Raw genomic sequence first — 16,059 nt, 5'->3', positions numbered from 1 at the left:
AGTGGTTTGCCATTGCCTTCCTCTGCAGAGTCTCCCTTCCACATGCTGATCCTGCCTAGCTTCCTACATGTGATGAGACTGGGCTGTAGCATGCTTCCTTCCCTCCCTTCTTGTATACTTACAATGATGCAATTACAAAATAAAAATGTATTCCATTAGTACATTGAATTATGAGTGACCTGGTGATGATGCAGGCATCTGAAAGGTCCTCAGAACTATAAATTTGGACAGTGGTGGGATCCAAACATTTTAGTAACAGGTTCCCATGGTGGTGGGATTCAAACTGTGGCATAGCGCCAATGGGGCTGGGTGGGGCACAACAGGGGCGTGGCTGGGCATTCTGGGGGTGAGGCATTCCTGGGCGGGGCTGCGGCAAGGATGCAGCCGCTGCGCCGGTCCTTGGGCGGGAAATGAATGCGCGCAGGTGCAGGCTGCCACGCACGCCGGTGCACCTCCTGCTAGACTGCTTCGAGTTCTGTGTGCTACTGCTGAGAGGAGGGGCGTCACTAAGGCAAAAATCACGTGGCAAAATCACCAATTAGTAACCTCTAGGCACACACAAATAATTAGTAACCTACTCTCAGGAACCTGTGAGAACCTGCTGGATCCCACCTCTGAATTTGGATACATCAATGTCATTTTGCTTTACAGGGTAATTTTTATGCAGTGATATTGTTGCCTTAGCCCAGTGCAACTTGCGGCACCTCCTAATGCCATGAACTGTCTGCTTATGGTGGTTAAGGAAGGACTCTGTCTTCATGGCCTCTGTCATTCAAGAAAGTAATGCTGTCAGCATCAAATAAGACTTTCATGGTCGAAGAGATAAAATATTTGTTAACATATCTTTACCTACAAGGCAAATGAAATCTCAAAATCAGAAACGCTACATGCCTTTCAAATAAAATAACCAGTTGTAATGGTAGTAGTGACTTAAAAATTGCCACTAGCAATTATACAAATGTAGACATTTCTGTTTACCAAGCTTTTAACTGTTTTCTGAGCAGACTTTTGCACCTCGTTAGGTTCATGATGTCAACCCCGGATGAATGGTTGGACCCACCTTTTATCCAAACTTATCATTTTAACACTGTTTCAGTTTTTAAAATGATTTATTAATGTTATCTTTGGTACACTGCTCTGAAATTTTGACAAGTGGCTAATAAATTTGATAAATAATTGCCATTTCGATGGTTCAGATAACAATTTACAACTGGATAGACTCAAGGGAATCGTTGAGCAGATTTGATTTTATTATTAGCTTTCCAGGCTGCCCTTTCACAAGCAAGCTCGGGGCAGCTTACAATGAACTCATAACAAAAAATAACATAAACCCCCATAAAATTAATAAAAAATATCTTAATCCTTAGCACCATTTAAAACAAGGGTAAATCAATCAACTTGATGAATCTCACTGAAATAGTACCATCAGTCATGTCTTATGGAGGAACAGAGAAGAACTCTGGTAGAGGAGTGGAGGGCTGTGTCTGGGGACACTCCAGTCCCCAGATGTCCCTGTTCGGCAGAGGCCAATTTGCTGGTGGTCCCGGGCCCCTCCATGATATAGCTGGCCCAATCTGGTGGAACACTCTCCCCACCCCCACCCCAGGCATCCGGGCCCTGCAGGACCTGGAACAGTTCCACAGGGCCTGCAAGACGGAGTTGTTCCACCGGGCCTTTGGGGAGGTCAGCTGTTGAAGGTGCTGTCCCCCGCGCCTCACATTCCACCTTGGGGGCTCGTCCACATTATATTTAACACTTGGCCAATGGGTTATTTGTTTATGTTAGGCATCAATGCTCGTTTGGGATTGGGAGGTTGGAGCTGGTTTGTTATTTGGTTTTTAACTGTATTCCGAAATGTTTTGTTTTGTGTGATTTATAATTTAATATGATTGTTTTATTGGTTGCACACCGCCCAGAGCCCTTTGGGGATGGGGCGGTATATTAAATCTGATATATAAAATAAATAAATAAATAAATCATTACTGTTTTTAAAGCAGCCACAAAAGACTTGATCATACACAGATCTATTTCTTCATGTGTTAGGTGGGAGGTGGAATATACATATTTAAACAAAACTGGACAATTCAGGAAAGGGCACAGCTAACCCTGCTTCCTTTTTGCTTTACCTCACGGCTTTCTGTGATCAGAAGCATATTTTCTTCTAGCCATAATCTGATACCAAACATCAGCTGAGCTGGAACAAAAATACTGAAAATGCAGTAGAATATGGGATTGTAGGGGTCAGGATTTAGTTTCTTGGAGAAGGAAATAAAATCTCATTCCAACACCAAGTCCTTGCCCTTACCCTACAAATGTGACTTTTAACTGCCTGTAAAAGTGGGGATACTTTCCCCATTCACCCCAAAATTTGGCAGGGGAGGATCCTGAGTTTCATCAGGATTCGGGGAAAAGAAGCTACACCCAGAAATTGGTTTTCCTTTTAACCAAAAGAAATCACTGCTGAGTTAATTTTCTAATGAGACTAATTTTTATTCTGATATTAAAGAAACCGACTCAAGTCTTTACAGGGGAAAGTACCAGATGCAAATCTTTTTTTAAAGCACCGTTCATGCTGAAAGTTCTCAAAAGTTCATCCATTCTTAAACCAACAGGTGCTCAAAACCTTTGCTACTGCAAACAAGTTTTTACACGAAGTGTGAGCAGATGTTGCAAACAATCGATCTTTATTAAAAGCAAGCTACAAGCTATTTAACAAGAACAAATGGTTACGTCTGTCTTTGAGGTTTATGTCAGCTGCCTCTCTTAGGAGCAGCTGTTTTCATTACCATACATTTAGTCAAGTGAGGTATGAAAATATTTGTGCCTCAAGTATCTTTTGGTGGTCATTCTCATTTGCAAATAAGATCCACTGTTACAACAGTGGAATTATTTGCAAGGAAAATAATTAAAAGGAAAATAATCGAATCAGTATTAATGGCCTAAGAATACTCAAAAAGGATGACTATATTTTCAAAGAAACACATTATATTTTGTTATTAAATACACTGTTTGGGGGCTTTATTGGAGAAAAATATATAGCAAATGTATTAGATTAACTTTATCTGTACCTAATGGGCAGTAAATCCTGCCTTGATCTCTAGTAAACTATAAAATGTCTGGCTTTGGAATGAAGCTGAGCCGGTCTTCTAAGTTTTGAAGAAGCACAAGTGACACTTTGCAGAATAAATGCTTTCCTTCTGGGCTCCTGTTCCCACCTGAAGCAGATCAGGTTAAGAAGGAAGTATGTTGGCAGTTGCGTAGCTTCGGATCCTACACCTGTGCTCACCTTGACCTATGGCAAATGCAGATGAATATATGAAGGTGGCTTATACTGAACAAACCACTGGACCACCTATCTCAGTACTGTTTGCTCTGACTGACAGTGTCTCTTTAGAGGTTCAGACTGCGAAAGGTGTTTCTCAACTACCTTTCTCAGTCACCTTTTCTTGTCCTATCAGCCCACACACACACAAACACACGCAATTCCCATCCTCAGTTGTCTATACCAGTCAGATTAAGCTTGGAAAAAATACAGACATTGAAAAGAATGATATCCAATGAGCTTTTGAATTACCCTCATGCATCAAGTTCAGCCATTCTCAACCAGGGTTCCCTGGTACCCTGGGGTGCCGTGAGCATGTCCCAGGGGTACCGCGGCAACACTACCGCCCCACTCATTTTTGTGGTGTCTCCCACCGGCGCCAGCAAGGACATGGAGCTGGCCCATGGGGCAGGGCCTGCCACAAAGTCAGCAGCCACCACCACCCCCAGTGCTTCCCTTCACCCTGGGAGGGGAAGGTGGGGTGTGTGGCAAGCAAGGGCAATGGGAGGGGAAGGTGAAGGGTGGCGGCAGGGGTACCGTGAGATATGAAGAGTGAGGTCAAGGGTACCCTGACCTCGAAAAGGTTGGGAAACACTGATCAAGATGGATAGGGTACAGCCAAAAGAAACTGGAGTACGGTAATAAGCCTAGTGGGTTTAGGTGGATTTTCAGCCATACACCTGATACAGAGTGTTTTTGACCAGAATTTTGCTGGAGGATATGGAGCCGAATATTTCAAATGCTGTGGCAAAATTTTATTCTTCTGTATATAAAAAAGGTAGTCTCGCGACAAATAAGTGTGCATGTTCCTCATTTTGAAAAGGGGTAATAATTATTTGCATGCGTATTCCTTGTATTGCTGCTGTCCTTGTAATTCTTTTGTTTTTATGATTGGCTGTTCGATGTTTGATATTGTCTCTACGTATCGTTTTCATACTGCTGGTCTATGACCACAATTACAGTTATAGTAAAAGCAAGGATATTCGATAAGAGTTTCCCAAGCACTGTTAACAGTTTACATCATTCAATTGTAAAAACGAGTGATTCATGCCTACAGCTGTGGCTGCTTTTCAACCAAATGTTTCAGTGTACAATGCCGGACTCCAACTTGGATTCAGCTTCCAACCTAGCCATGAAGCAATTCTGGGTGGCCACGTGAAAATGCTGTTTTGCCAATTCCCTTTCTGCAAAATAAGATATTAAGGACCTACCACATAGGGTTATTGGGAAGAATAACGTAAGTATACCCATGACTGTTATTCACTACTACTTTTATTTTTGCCAAAAACATATTTTTAAAGAGTGTAACAAGGAATATTACACTTGAGGGGGAAAAAAATCCATAGGCATGAGGTTTATTTGTTTAAACCGTCTGCCCAATGTTCCTAAGCTTCAAATAATAATGTTGTTGGCAATAAACTAAATTCCAGCATTATCTCCGATGACAGGAAGTTATAATTAGCAAATGCATGTATAATAAGGTGACCAGATGGTCACCTTTGTGATCCGGGACAAGGAGGCAGTGGCGGTGTGCGCGTGCGCGCGGTTGCAGCAGCGCACTGGCTTCTGGGGCTCGCCGTTTGCCGCCCCAGATTGCAGCCGCGAGCACGGGCTTCTGGGGCTCGCCGTTTGTGCAGCCGCAGGAGCGCACGGGCTTCTGGGGCTTGCCGTTTGCCGCCCTGTGACAGAGCGGCAAACCTGGCCGAAAGCCCCAGAAGCTCGCGGCGCATCCTGACGAGCCGGGAGTAAGATTGGCTGCCGCACTGTCCTTAGCGCCCTGCCAAGGCAGTGCAGCAGTCAACCTCGACAATCGGGACAATTTGTTGAACCCGCGGGACGCGGGACAAATTGTCCAAAGGCGGGCCGGTCTCGCCAAAAGCGGGACGGCTGGTCAGCCTAATGTATAATCAACATATAGATATTTGAGCTGTGAATGAGGTGACAGGGGAAGTGAACAATGCTACTAATGAACTGAAAATCCTTCCTCCACACCCCCCCAAAACAACCACTTAGTGGGAGTCTCAAAGGAGAAATTCACGTTCTCCCGTTAAAAGGACACAAGTACTCCAAACTCTTCGAGTCCTTGTTACATATTTGATATGATTACAGTGGCCCATATTGTTCTCTTGACACACATGCACACAGAAAGACGAGGACTGGGAAGCTCAAAAGATCATGTAACAGTCTTCAGGAACAGGTGGACGATGACACAGACATAGATCTTTTGTTAAGGTGTTTCTTCTGTAAATGAACACTAATGTCGCCGCTGTTAACTACAACGTTTAAACCACCTGTCGGCAAGCATTCCTGCTGCCCAAAGATATGTAAGTTACAAGGTTAAACAGCTGGAAAACAATCCATCCCATTTTCTGGCTGTTGGCTGGATTATTTATCAGTTTATTTGAAGCCTTTAAAAAAAAAAGCTACTGCCATTTATCACCTGTTCAGGATTTACCATGCTGTCTGTACATCAGTGCTTGTTGCTTTTAGCCCCAGTGTTTAGATTGAGGAGCCAACCCTGTGGTCTGGGTTTGTGAGGGGGTCCCTGCTGTGATTAATTCTACCACGCATGGCAGATTCTATAGCACAAAGTCTGAATACAGTGACATTTTCAGATTCTGCGTTCTTCATCACCACAATGTTATTCTATCGAAATAAATGTCATTGCTAAGCTGCAGATAGATTGAGATGACATTTCTGAACGATTCATTTCATAACAGATTATATCTCCCGTTAGTACTGAACCAACAGCGTTAAAATGCTGTATTTTGTGGAAAGAAGCCCTCATGACTTCTGGGATCATCCATATCAAGGGCAGTTTATAAGGCAGTGGTTCTCAACCTTCCTAATGCTGCGACCCTTTAATACAGTTCCTCATGTTGTGGTGACCCCTAACCCTAACATTTATCCATTTTACAGATGGAGAACACTGATGCAAAGAGTCTTAGGCGACCCCTGTGAAAGGGTCGTTCGACCCCCAAAGGGGTCCCAACCCCCAGGTTGAGAACCATTGTTATAAGGCTTTGTAACTTTGCACCAAATTAAAGTACAACTATGATCTTGATATAGATCAGTGATAGCGAACCTTTTCGAGACCGAGTGTCCAAATTGCAACCCAAAACCCACTTATTTATCGCAAAGTGCCAACATGGCAATTTAACCTGAATACTGAGGTTTTAGTTTAGAAAAAACAGTTGGCTCCAAGGCATGCATTACTCGGGAGTAAGCTTGGTGGTAGTCGGTGGCTTTGCTTTGAAGCAACCATGCAACTCTTCTAACTGGTGAATCACAACTTAGGAGGGTTTACTCAGAAGCAAGCCCCATTGCTAGCAACCAAGCTTACTCCCAGGTAAAGGATCGCGCTTTCTAGTTCTCGCCGCATGAAAAAATCAATCAATAGGGTTTAGCAACAGCTTCTTTTAACGAGGGTTATTTCCTACACCTGCTTCCCCAAAACTAGGTCTTAAGTTTAATGCTAATAATTGAGCCCAGGGGCCCAGGCCAGCCTAGATGTGGGGAGAGACTCTGTTTGCGTGTTATGATTTGTGTTCCGGTGGATGAAAAGGTAAATAATAACTCACAGTACTACTCCAGGTAAGCCCAGTGGTGTGATATTCTTTGATGTATGCTTGAAGCTCTGTCCAGATATTCAAGTACGACTTCACCCAATCAACATGACGCAAGTCACTGTAACATTGAAAATATTTTTACATAGATTGTATATTTGAGGGTGCAAACTGACCATTAAAAGCCACGACAACTTTAAGATGGACTTTGATGGTTTAAAACACATATACACAGATTTGCAAAGCAACTCACAATATAATTTGCCATAGGAAATGTAATGATGTATTAAGGATACACGTGGCTTCAGAATTTCAGCCTTCCCGAGCAAACTGTTAGCCTCAGACAGGCTTTCTTCTAGACGATTTCTCTTGCAGGAAATCTCATTTTCCCATCAAGTCAAATCGTAGCATTTTACCACTATTAACTTCTCTACCGCTCCCTTTTCTTTCTGCATTCGTTGTAACTGTCCATGCTGTTTCTGGAATGCACTTTACGAACATGATAAGCCCCTTATTGAATAATGATTGAGAGATTGTCATTGGGCATGAGGAGCAAAATTTTACTTAATATGGATCAGAACAGTTTAAAGTTGAGCAGTTTAAAGTCCAAATTTAAGCACGTACTCAGCGGTGGGATCCAAAAATTTTAGTAACAGGTTCCCATGGTGGTGGGATTCAAACAGTGGCGTAACGCCAGTGGGGTTGGGCGGGGCACGATGGAAGCATGGCTATGGAGCATTCCAGGGGCGGGGCATTAATAATTTCTCTGTTACTGTAAAAAACTCTTACTGTAAAAAAAAAGTTCCTAATTTCCAGCTGGTATCTTTCTGTCCATATAGCAAGTCCTATTGTCTACTTCCAACAGAAACATCTACTTCTCCTCTAATTGACTGCCTGTCAAATACTTAATACTTTCAAATACTTAATTTTGTTTCTAGAAATCAAAAGAAGGATACTTTCCTTAAACAAGGAACCTTACCATATTTCTAAAACATGTTTTTAAAACAGCCCAACAGGGAGAATTATCCCGTTTTCTACCTTCGCTCACCACCAGCCAAGAGCACTTAGGAAACAACAGGACTTTATGCGATTTTTTGGACCCACAATGGAATTTCTAACGGAAAAGCAGACCCAATTAGTAACCCCCTCTCGGCACACACAAATAATTAGTAACCCACTCTCGGGAACTGGTGAGAACCTGCTGGATCCCACCTCTGCACGTACTCCCCACTGAAAGTAATCTCTCCTATTGAAAGCAACCGGGCATAACTGCAGTGAGTTCACATTTCTAGAATGTATTAGTCTTCCTAAGAACCCCACACAGTAGGCTGTAACTTATGAGTCCTGGCTCAGTGGTCAAGATCCTTGCATGCAGAAGGCCATCTCGAGGCAAAAGAAGAGTTGGTTTTTATGCCCTGCTTTTCTCTACATTTAAGGAGTTTCAGAATTACTTACAATCACCTCCCCTTACGCTCCCTGCAGCAAACACCTTGTGAGGTAGGTGGGGCTGAGAGAATTCTGAAGGAACTGTGACTAGCCCAAGGTCACCTATCAAGCTTTATGTGTGAGGTGGTGGGGGGGGGGGGGGGGGAATCCGGTTCACCAGATAAGTGTCTGCTGATCATATGTTGTAGACAAGCCCTCAGGAACCAACAGACGGCATGGACACAGTTCTTAGTGGGTTCAGCCATTTAATGGATACACAGAGCCTGACACCAAGGCAAGGCTAGAAGCAGAAACAGTGACCTGCAGACTGAACCACAAGGTTGCTGCCACAAGCTAGCTCAGCCGCAACCTCTCTTTTATAGCCAGCCTCCCATTCACTAGTAGTGCAATAACCTCTTGCAACTGGGTTACTTTAGTTTGGTTCAGTGAGGTGGGATCCAAAAAATTTTAGTAACAGGTTCCTCTAAGCTGGTGGTGGGATTCAAACTGTGGCGTGGTGCCAATGGGGCTGGGCGGGGCACGACGGGGGCGTGGCCGGGCATTCCGGGGTTGGGGCATTCCTGGGTGGGGCTGTGGCAAGGACGCAGCCACTGCGCCGGTCCTTGGGTGGGAAACAAATGCACGCAGGCGCAGGCTGCCACGCACGCCGGTGCACCTCCTGCTAGACTGCTTCAAGTTCTGCGGACGCTACTGCTGAGAGGAGGGGTGTAACTAAGGCCAAAAAAATCCACGTGGCAAAAATCATCACCAATTAGTAACCCCCTCTCGGCACAATAACACAAATAATTAGGAAAACCTACTCTAGGAACCTGTGAGAACCTTGCTGGATCCCACCTCTGGTCCTGGCTCCTGCAAAGACTTTGCACTGTGTAATCCATCTGGCCCCCATAACTGCTAAGATGCTGCTGCGTCTCCCTTTGCTGTAAACTAGCACGCAGTCTCCTCCTAGCAGCTCTGGAGAGACCGAGAGGAAGGTGACAGGGTCCCCTCTGGCTTAGTATCAAGAGACTGAAGAGTCTCAGAGCTGGACCCTGGCTGGGGAATCTCAGAACTAGGACCTGGCTGTGAATCCCAGCCTGAATGCTCTGTCTGAACCTCTGGACCTGGTCCTGCAGGAACTACTGACTGCTCAGGCCCTGTGTTTACAGGCAGTATAAACCTGGGAATCAGGAACTAAAACTGTCCCCGCCTCTCCATCTGAGTCTTCCTCCCAGGGGTCCTCAGTCAGACTAGGCTGAGCCATAACATCATGTGGAGGAGTCTGGAATCAAAGGATCATGTGGTGGATGACAAAAAGACCTCCATCCGGGATTCAAAAGAACCGCTGCCAATCAGAGTAGGTAATACTGACCTTGCTAGACCAGCTATCTGAATCATGAATTCACGCATTTTTATTTATTTTTAATTTATGGGATACATTGACACCCAACTCTCGGTGCTCACCAGATCTTTAAAAATAAAAGTGACCAAATATAACACGCTGTCCCTTTGAAATTTAAATTCACCTAAAATCCCCCTGGATTCTAATAAATTAATATTTTGTTATTAGTAATTAGAACAACATTGGTTATATTATCCAGTGTGTTAAACATACAAAATTGATTTTGTAATGGATTTGCAATGATGTTCTTAGTTTAGATCTTGATGAAACATATCACTAGAAATAAGTAGCTAATTTTGTTGTGTGGCTTACCTGTGTTTGTAGTCTTTTAACACCCTGTTAGTATAAAAGGTAGCAGCATCATTCATCTCCTTGACATATGGCCCTGGTTTAGGAGCCTGAGACCACAGAGTAAATATTCCAGCAGCAAATTTTAAAAGAGAGAGAGAGGGGATACAATCATAAGGTAAATCTTCCACTGAATTTCAGATTGTAGAAATAAAAGAATTTAAATGGTGAGGAAAAAATTATTCTAACTTATTCTTGGTCGCGTACAAAACAGAGAAACAAGTTTTTTAAAGTCCAGTTCCAAAGCTTGAAACTCACCACTGTTATCCACCCGAGAGCTGGTACACTTTCACTAACAGCAGACAGATGATTAAACATTTTACTTCCGCGGTTCCTCTCTCGGAACGTTTGAATTTCCTGAATCTTATCCGATATTGGCTTTAGAAGAATGGACACTTCACTCTGCAGTGTTAAAAAAAAACCCCATTGTTAATGTTGGCAGAACAGAAACGGGCTTGACCAACAGAGAAAAAGACTAAACAAAGTGCACCCAGAAGTCTTTGTGCATGTAGAAATTCTGTAGTGTATTCTGAATAGCTGCATATGCTCTCCAGTTCCTATTCGTTAGTTACCTGTTTGTGATTTGCTTTCTGCCATCAGAAGGTTCACATCTAATACGGGCTGCCATTTACCTGGCAAGGTAGCATGTTTTATCACAATGTCAGTGACAAATTAGTACAGTTGACAGCCCCAGGTTGGGAAGTACCTGTAGATGTTGGGGTGGAGTCTGTGAAGGGCAGGGTTTGGGAAGGAGAGGAACTACAATGAGATACAATGCCATAGAGCCGTGGTGGCCATGCTGGCAGGGGCTGATGGGAATTGTAGTCCATGAACATCTGGAGTGCCATAGGTTTACCACCACTGCCGTAGAGTCTATCTTCTTCCCAAGCAGCCATTTTCTCCAGGGGAATTGTTGCCTGGAGATCAGTTGCAATAAGCAAGTCTGCAGCCATCACCTGGAGGTTGGCAACTGTACAAACTGGACATCCATCAGGCGATCCATCAACAGATCTCCTTCCTTTTTTTCAGCTTAACAGCAGCAAAAGAAAAGGCTGGGGCCATTGCCATGGCACAGGGGGATCTCCCTTGGGCTGTTTTCCTAAGCTCAATTCATACCTCTTAGGTCGTTTCCGCAACTACCTCGAACACCTATTACCCTGCTGCTGCGCGCTTACTCTCAGCTGCCAAGCCGACTCATTTCTTGGCTGGCAGCCCGGGCTGGAGAGCGTGGGGTCATCAAAACCGCGCCCGTTTTGATGGAGCCAGGGAATGACATCATCGCCACGAGGGGCAGCACGTGGTACAGCAGCAGCGTCGAGGGGCTGGTTAAGGCGTTGTCAGCCGCCCTGTAGTGGGGAGTGCTGGGGGACCCCGCGCTACTTGGCGGCAGTAGCGTGCAGAAGACGTGGGAAAACGACCCTAGAACTGTTTTTGCCCTGTGGGGTAAATAGCATGTCTGAGCCCCCCTCCCCAACCCACCACATGACTCAGGCCAAATCTGGATTCAGCCCCCCAACCTGATTTTTAACTCTACAAAAAGTGCAGGATCCATTCGCAGAGTTCCCAGCGTTGTGTCTAGTTTGGTCTTCAGTTTGGCTTTTAACGGAAGAATTTTGGAAATTCGGTGTCAAATATAAAGGCCATCTCTCATATTGCCCTAGTAATTTCTAAAGTTGCTGATTATCTGCCCAGTTTTATTCAATGGCATGTCTCACAGAATTAAACTGAGTGTAGGTGAAGAAACAACAAAGAGAAATTCGGCTTAAGGTGAGAATTGTGAGGTAGTAAGCTAACTTCCAAGCCAAAGCTACAGAAGAGTTATAGAGGAAACCTAAACGACATAAAATGGGAGAATATCTTATACTGATACATATCATCTTGTCAGGAGGATGGTTTGCATTCTAAATTAAATCTAGAATCAAGATAATTTAATCTAGAATCAAGACAATTTAATCTAGAATCAAGACAATTTAAAAATCTTACAGCAATTGGACCGAAAACAACACGTGACGTACGTATGCTGCTCAGTGGCTTCTATATATTTAGTATATTTTACAATCTAATTTATCATATAATATACATAAAATTCAATAATTAATATTCTATAATACTTTTTCGTTTTCATTACAGGTAACCCCTTTGGGAGAGTATCAGCGATGTCCGTTCATTTCGCTGAATTCATTCAGTTCGTGATCACAAGGATACAGTCTCTGTAGTTGTTCTCTGTTCCTTCCGCAGTTTTTATCTGTCAGTTATTCCAAGGATATGGATATATTTCCGAAATATTGTTCTCAAAGTATAAACTTATTCATCACTTCTGTGACCAAACTCTGTTTGTATTATAGAATATTAATTGAGTACTGAATTTTATGTATATTGTATGATAAATTAGATTGTAAAATATACTAAATATATAGAAGCCACTGAGCAGCATACGTGCGTCACGTGTTGTTTTCGGTCCAATTGCTTTAAGCCTCTTAAGGGTGCACGCTATTCATTCATTATTTAACAATTTAAAAATCCCAAACATACCCTGCCAATGACTGGAAAAACTTGGGACCAGTTTTAAAAGGTTTTTATGATACAGAAGATCCATGTTATCAGATCTACCATTTTTGAATGTTGAAGGAGCAGGCACTGAGAGAGTGGAATTGGATTGGCCGTGCAGTACAAGGGAGGAATAATTCATCTCTTCCCTGTATGCAGTTTTACTGATAGAAATCATGGTATCAGACAAGGTATTTTTCTTACAGAAATCATGGTATTAGCTTAGGAAAGAAAAAAGACAAGCACTCACATTTTACCTTCCATTCCCCCCTACAACATGAGGACATACGTATGTTTTACTGGAAAAGGTGCAGATGAGAAAGGTTAAACCCCCTCCAACCATGCTTGGTGCCTCCCTTTATATCATTAAAAAAATCAGTCAGGAAATCTGATCACAGATCTCTCATAAAATGTGTAATTATGTAATCCATTCAGTGGATTTATGCAGCACACGGGGAATCAGCTGAAATTAGGGAGAGAAAAAACAGGCTCTCTGCAGTTCCCCCCTCCCCCACCATCCCATGATGCCCTTCCTCTCCTTCCAAATGTCTGTACAATTGTCAGGATATCGATGCCGCATCAGGATTTGCACTATGGCAACAGTGAGTGGGAAGCTGGTTAAGCACTTTAACATCTCTTAAGTTACATGCTTATCGTATATGTGACAGGTCTAAGGCGGATCCTGTTCTGTAATTAGCAGTAATTCTGGTTCTGTTGATATTTCTGTAATCCAAAGTTTCACAGAATTTTTTAAAATATAAAATGCCAACTCCAGGACAAAAATATTAAATATTACAAAGAGGGGTATTATCTGGATATTGTGGGTTTTTCAGGCTGTGGGGCTGTGGCAGAGGCGTAGCTGGGCCAAACTGCGCCCGGTGCGCATTCTATATTTTCCGCCCCCCGCGGCGCCCCGCCATGGCACCCCGCCCCCGTGGCGTTCCCCCTTCCCACACTTACTTTAGTTCCTTTCCTTTTTCTAGAACTTTTTCAGGTTGCAAAAAGGCCTGTTCACAGTAAAAAAGGCCTGATGGGAACTATACTTCCCAGGATACCTTGTGAGACCCAAGGTCTCCTGGGAACTGTAGTTCCTCAGACCGTTTTTACTGCGAACAGGCCTTTTTGCAGCCTGAAAAAGTTCTCGAGAAAGGAAAGGAACTAAGATAAGTGTGCAAAGGGGGGTGGGGGGCACCATGGGGGAAAGGGGGAGGGGCCTGGGGGCGATTTTCCATGCCTCCAGGTGGGCGCCCGGTACACAGCACACACCCTCGCCACCTTGTAGCTTCGCCACTGGGCTGTGGTCTGGTAGTTTTAGCTTCTAACATTTCACCCGTGTCTATGGCTGACATCTTCAGAAGCATATCATGGTAAGATGTGTTTCTCCCTGTGACATGCCTGTGAAGACGCCAGCCATAAATGCAGGAAAAAAATTAGGAGCTAAAACATATCAGACTACTGCCACACAGCTCGAAAAATCCACAATAGCCAGTTAATTCTGGCTGTGAAAGTCCTTCGACAATACAGAGTATTATCCTATCCATATTTTCTACCATATTTTCAAAAAGTAGTATCTTCTACCATTTTAAAGCTGGAAAAAATAATAAATCACACAAATCAACATGACAGATTTTTAGAAAATGATTGAAGAAATTGATAGATACAATCCAACCTATCCTGGAATCAGCGGCAAAATAATTATACTTCACTTGGTATGACCTTGCATTCTAAATGGAGTTATTTAATTTCTTACATTGGAGCATCCACCATACTGTAAGCTTCCAATGCTCTCACTTGTGACTCTGAAATCTAAACAATTTATGGTAATTTTGTAATTTTAATGCTGGATGCAAAGCATCAGAAATCAATTTCTAGTAAGAGGCTGAATTTTAGAAAACCATCACAGCTTTCCAAAGAGCAGATTCTGCAGGCAGCAGCAACTAGCTGCTATACATAAGCCGTAATATCAGTTTATGGCTTTGTCATGTGATCGTTTCCACTTCACATACAAATATAGAACATGACCATAAAAAGTAACAGAACATTCGCCCTGGAAAGTAATTTATTGTAGTTGATGCAGGATTGGCATGCCAGCTGGAATGACTGTCTTTGCTCTTGCTATTTCTGCATATGCAGCGAATAAAGAGCTTCAGGAGGGAAGAAACATAAACACTGCTGGCAAAAAAGCTAGTCTGAACAAAATGAAACTGAGAGGGTGATTTTTGTGATTTGCTGGACACGGATCCTGCATTTGTACCACAGAAAACATGGAAATTCATGATCTGTAAATAAAAAGAAGAATACAAGTCTGTTGCTTTTGTTTCCTCTTTAGTTGACCCTTCTAATAGTCAAAAAGCCACAAAAGGTTTATCTACTTTAAGGAAACAAATGATATCAATCATCACTATATTACATACTGAACATTATATTAAGTATAAAAATGAATACAGGAAGAAATGGATGAATGAATGGCACCAATTGTTCTCTAAGTGATAAATAGCTAAAAATGACTTTCTGGATGACCAATGTTACAGGAGGAAACAAAGTGGGGAATACTACTCATCCAGTGTAATATGGGGGACATTGAACTTGTCTTACTCTGCTAATAGTATTCTTGCTGGTGTATTACGGAAGGTTTACGAATTGTTATAGATAGCGAATAGTAGTGGATATAGTAAACAGGATTTTTTGGGGGGGGGTAAATATTTGTGTAATTAATAACAATATGTAAAGTTTTAATATTAGATAATAATCTATATTTAGTAAGGATTGTTAAATTGTTATATATTTATGTTGTGTAACAGCTTGATTATTGATGTATATATTAGTAATCTTTGGTTGGAAATAAATTTTTTTTTTAAAAAAGCCACAATACTCTTATCACAATCACTGCTGAGCTCACTTGTGTAGTCAGAGGATAGATATTTCCCCCCAGAATATTTCCTCATTTAAAATAGGCAGGCACCCTGCATCCAACATGACAGGAACTCTCTAAATCCCCTTGTCTCCACATTGCTGGTTCTTAAACTCCGCAAAGCCGGCATGGCATCATCGGGCAACTTAGCTGGACCATTCACAGCTTTACGTTACTAAAGCAAATTGTCTAGGCAGCAGAATGACACAATTGATAGCTTTTCTCTAGGCATTTCCAGGCTGTCGTCCTCACTGGCTTTTCCCTGGTCTGTGAATTTCGGCAAATTAATGGCTGGCTTTCCTGTTTGGATTCCAAACTGGCTTTAAACACAAGCACATTCAGATGACATCACGTCGACAAAGTCAAGGGGGAGTTCTTCTCTCTCCTGATCTATCTGTTCAATGCATATCGGATTTCCTTCATGCCGCACAGGCCACTTGCAAGCCTGTAAACCGCCGTGAATTCAACCACACGTCACGTATCCCTTGCTCGTGACACAGAGAAATGAAAAGCTATCACAGTGCTTGGATCTGTGATG

The 16,059-nt window shown here is 42.8% G+C and overlaps 1 protein-coding gene across 1 annotated transcript in view; it reads right to left on the bottom strand.

Moving 5' to 3' along the window:
- CAP2 (cyclase associated actin cytoskeleton regulatory protein 2) overlaps positions 1-16,059 on the bottom strand; it is a 57,120-nt gene that overhangs the window by 11,155 nt on the left and 29,906 nt on the right. The window contains exons 5-7 of the mRNA XM_048507797.1: positions 10,322-10,465; positions 10,028-10,113; positions 6,904-7,009 (exon numbers count right to left, since the gene is read on the bottom strand). Of these exons, the coding sequence (XP_048363754.1) occupies positions 6,904-7,009; positions 10,028-10,113; positions 10,322-10,465 (336 nt within the window). The remainder of the gene's footprint in view (positions 1-6,903; positions 7,010-10,027; positions 10,114-10,321; positions 10,466-16,059) is intronic.

The sequence above is a fragment of the Sphaerodactylus townsendi genome, linkage group LG09 (assembly GCF_021028975.2).
Source record: "Sphaerodactylus townsendi isolate TG3544 linkage group LG09, MPM_Stown_v2.3, whole genome shotgun sequence".
NCBI classification, from domain to species: Eukaryota; Metazoa; Chordata; class Lepidosauria; order Squamata; family Sphaerodactylidae; genus Sphaerodactylus; species Sphaerodactylus townsendi.
The sequence above is the reverse complement of the archived record's forward strand: the minus strand, read 5'-3'. Positions and strand labels throughout refer to the sequence as shown.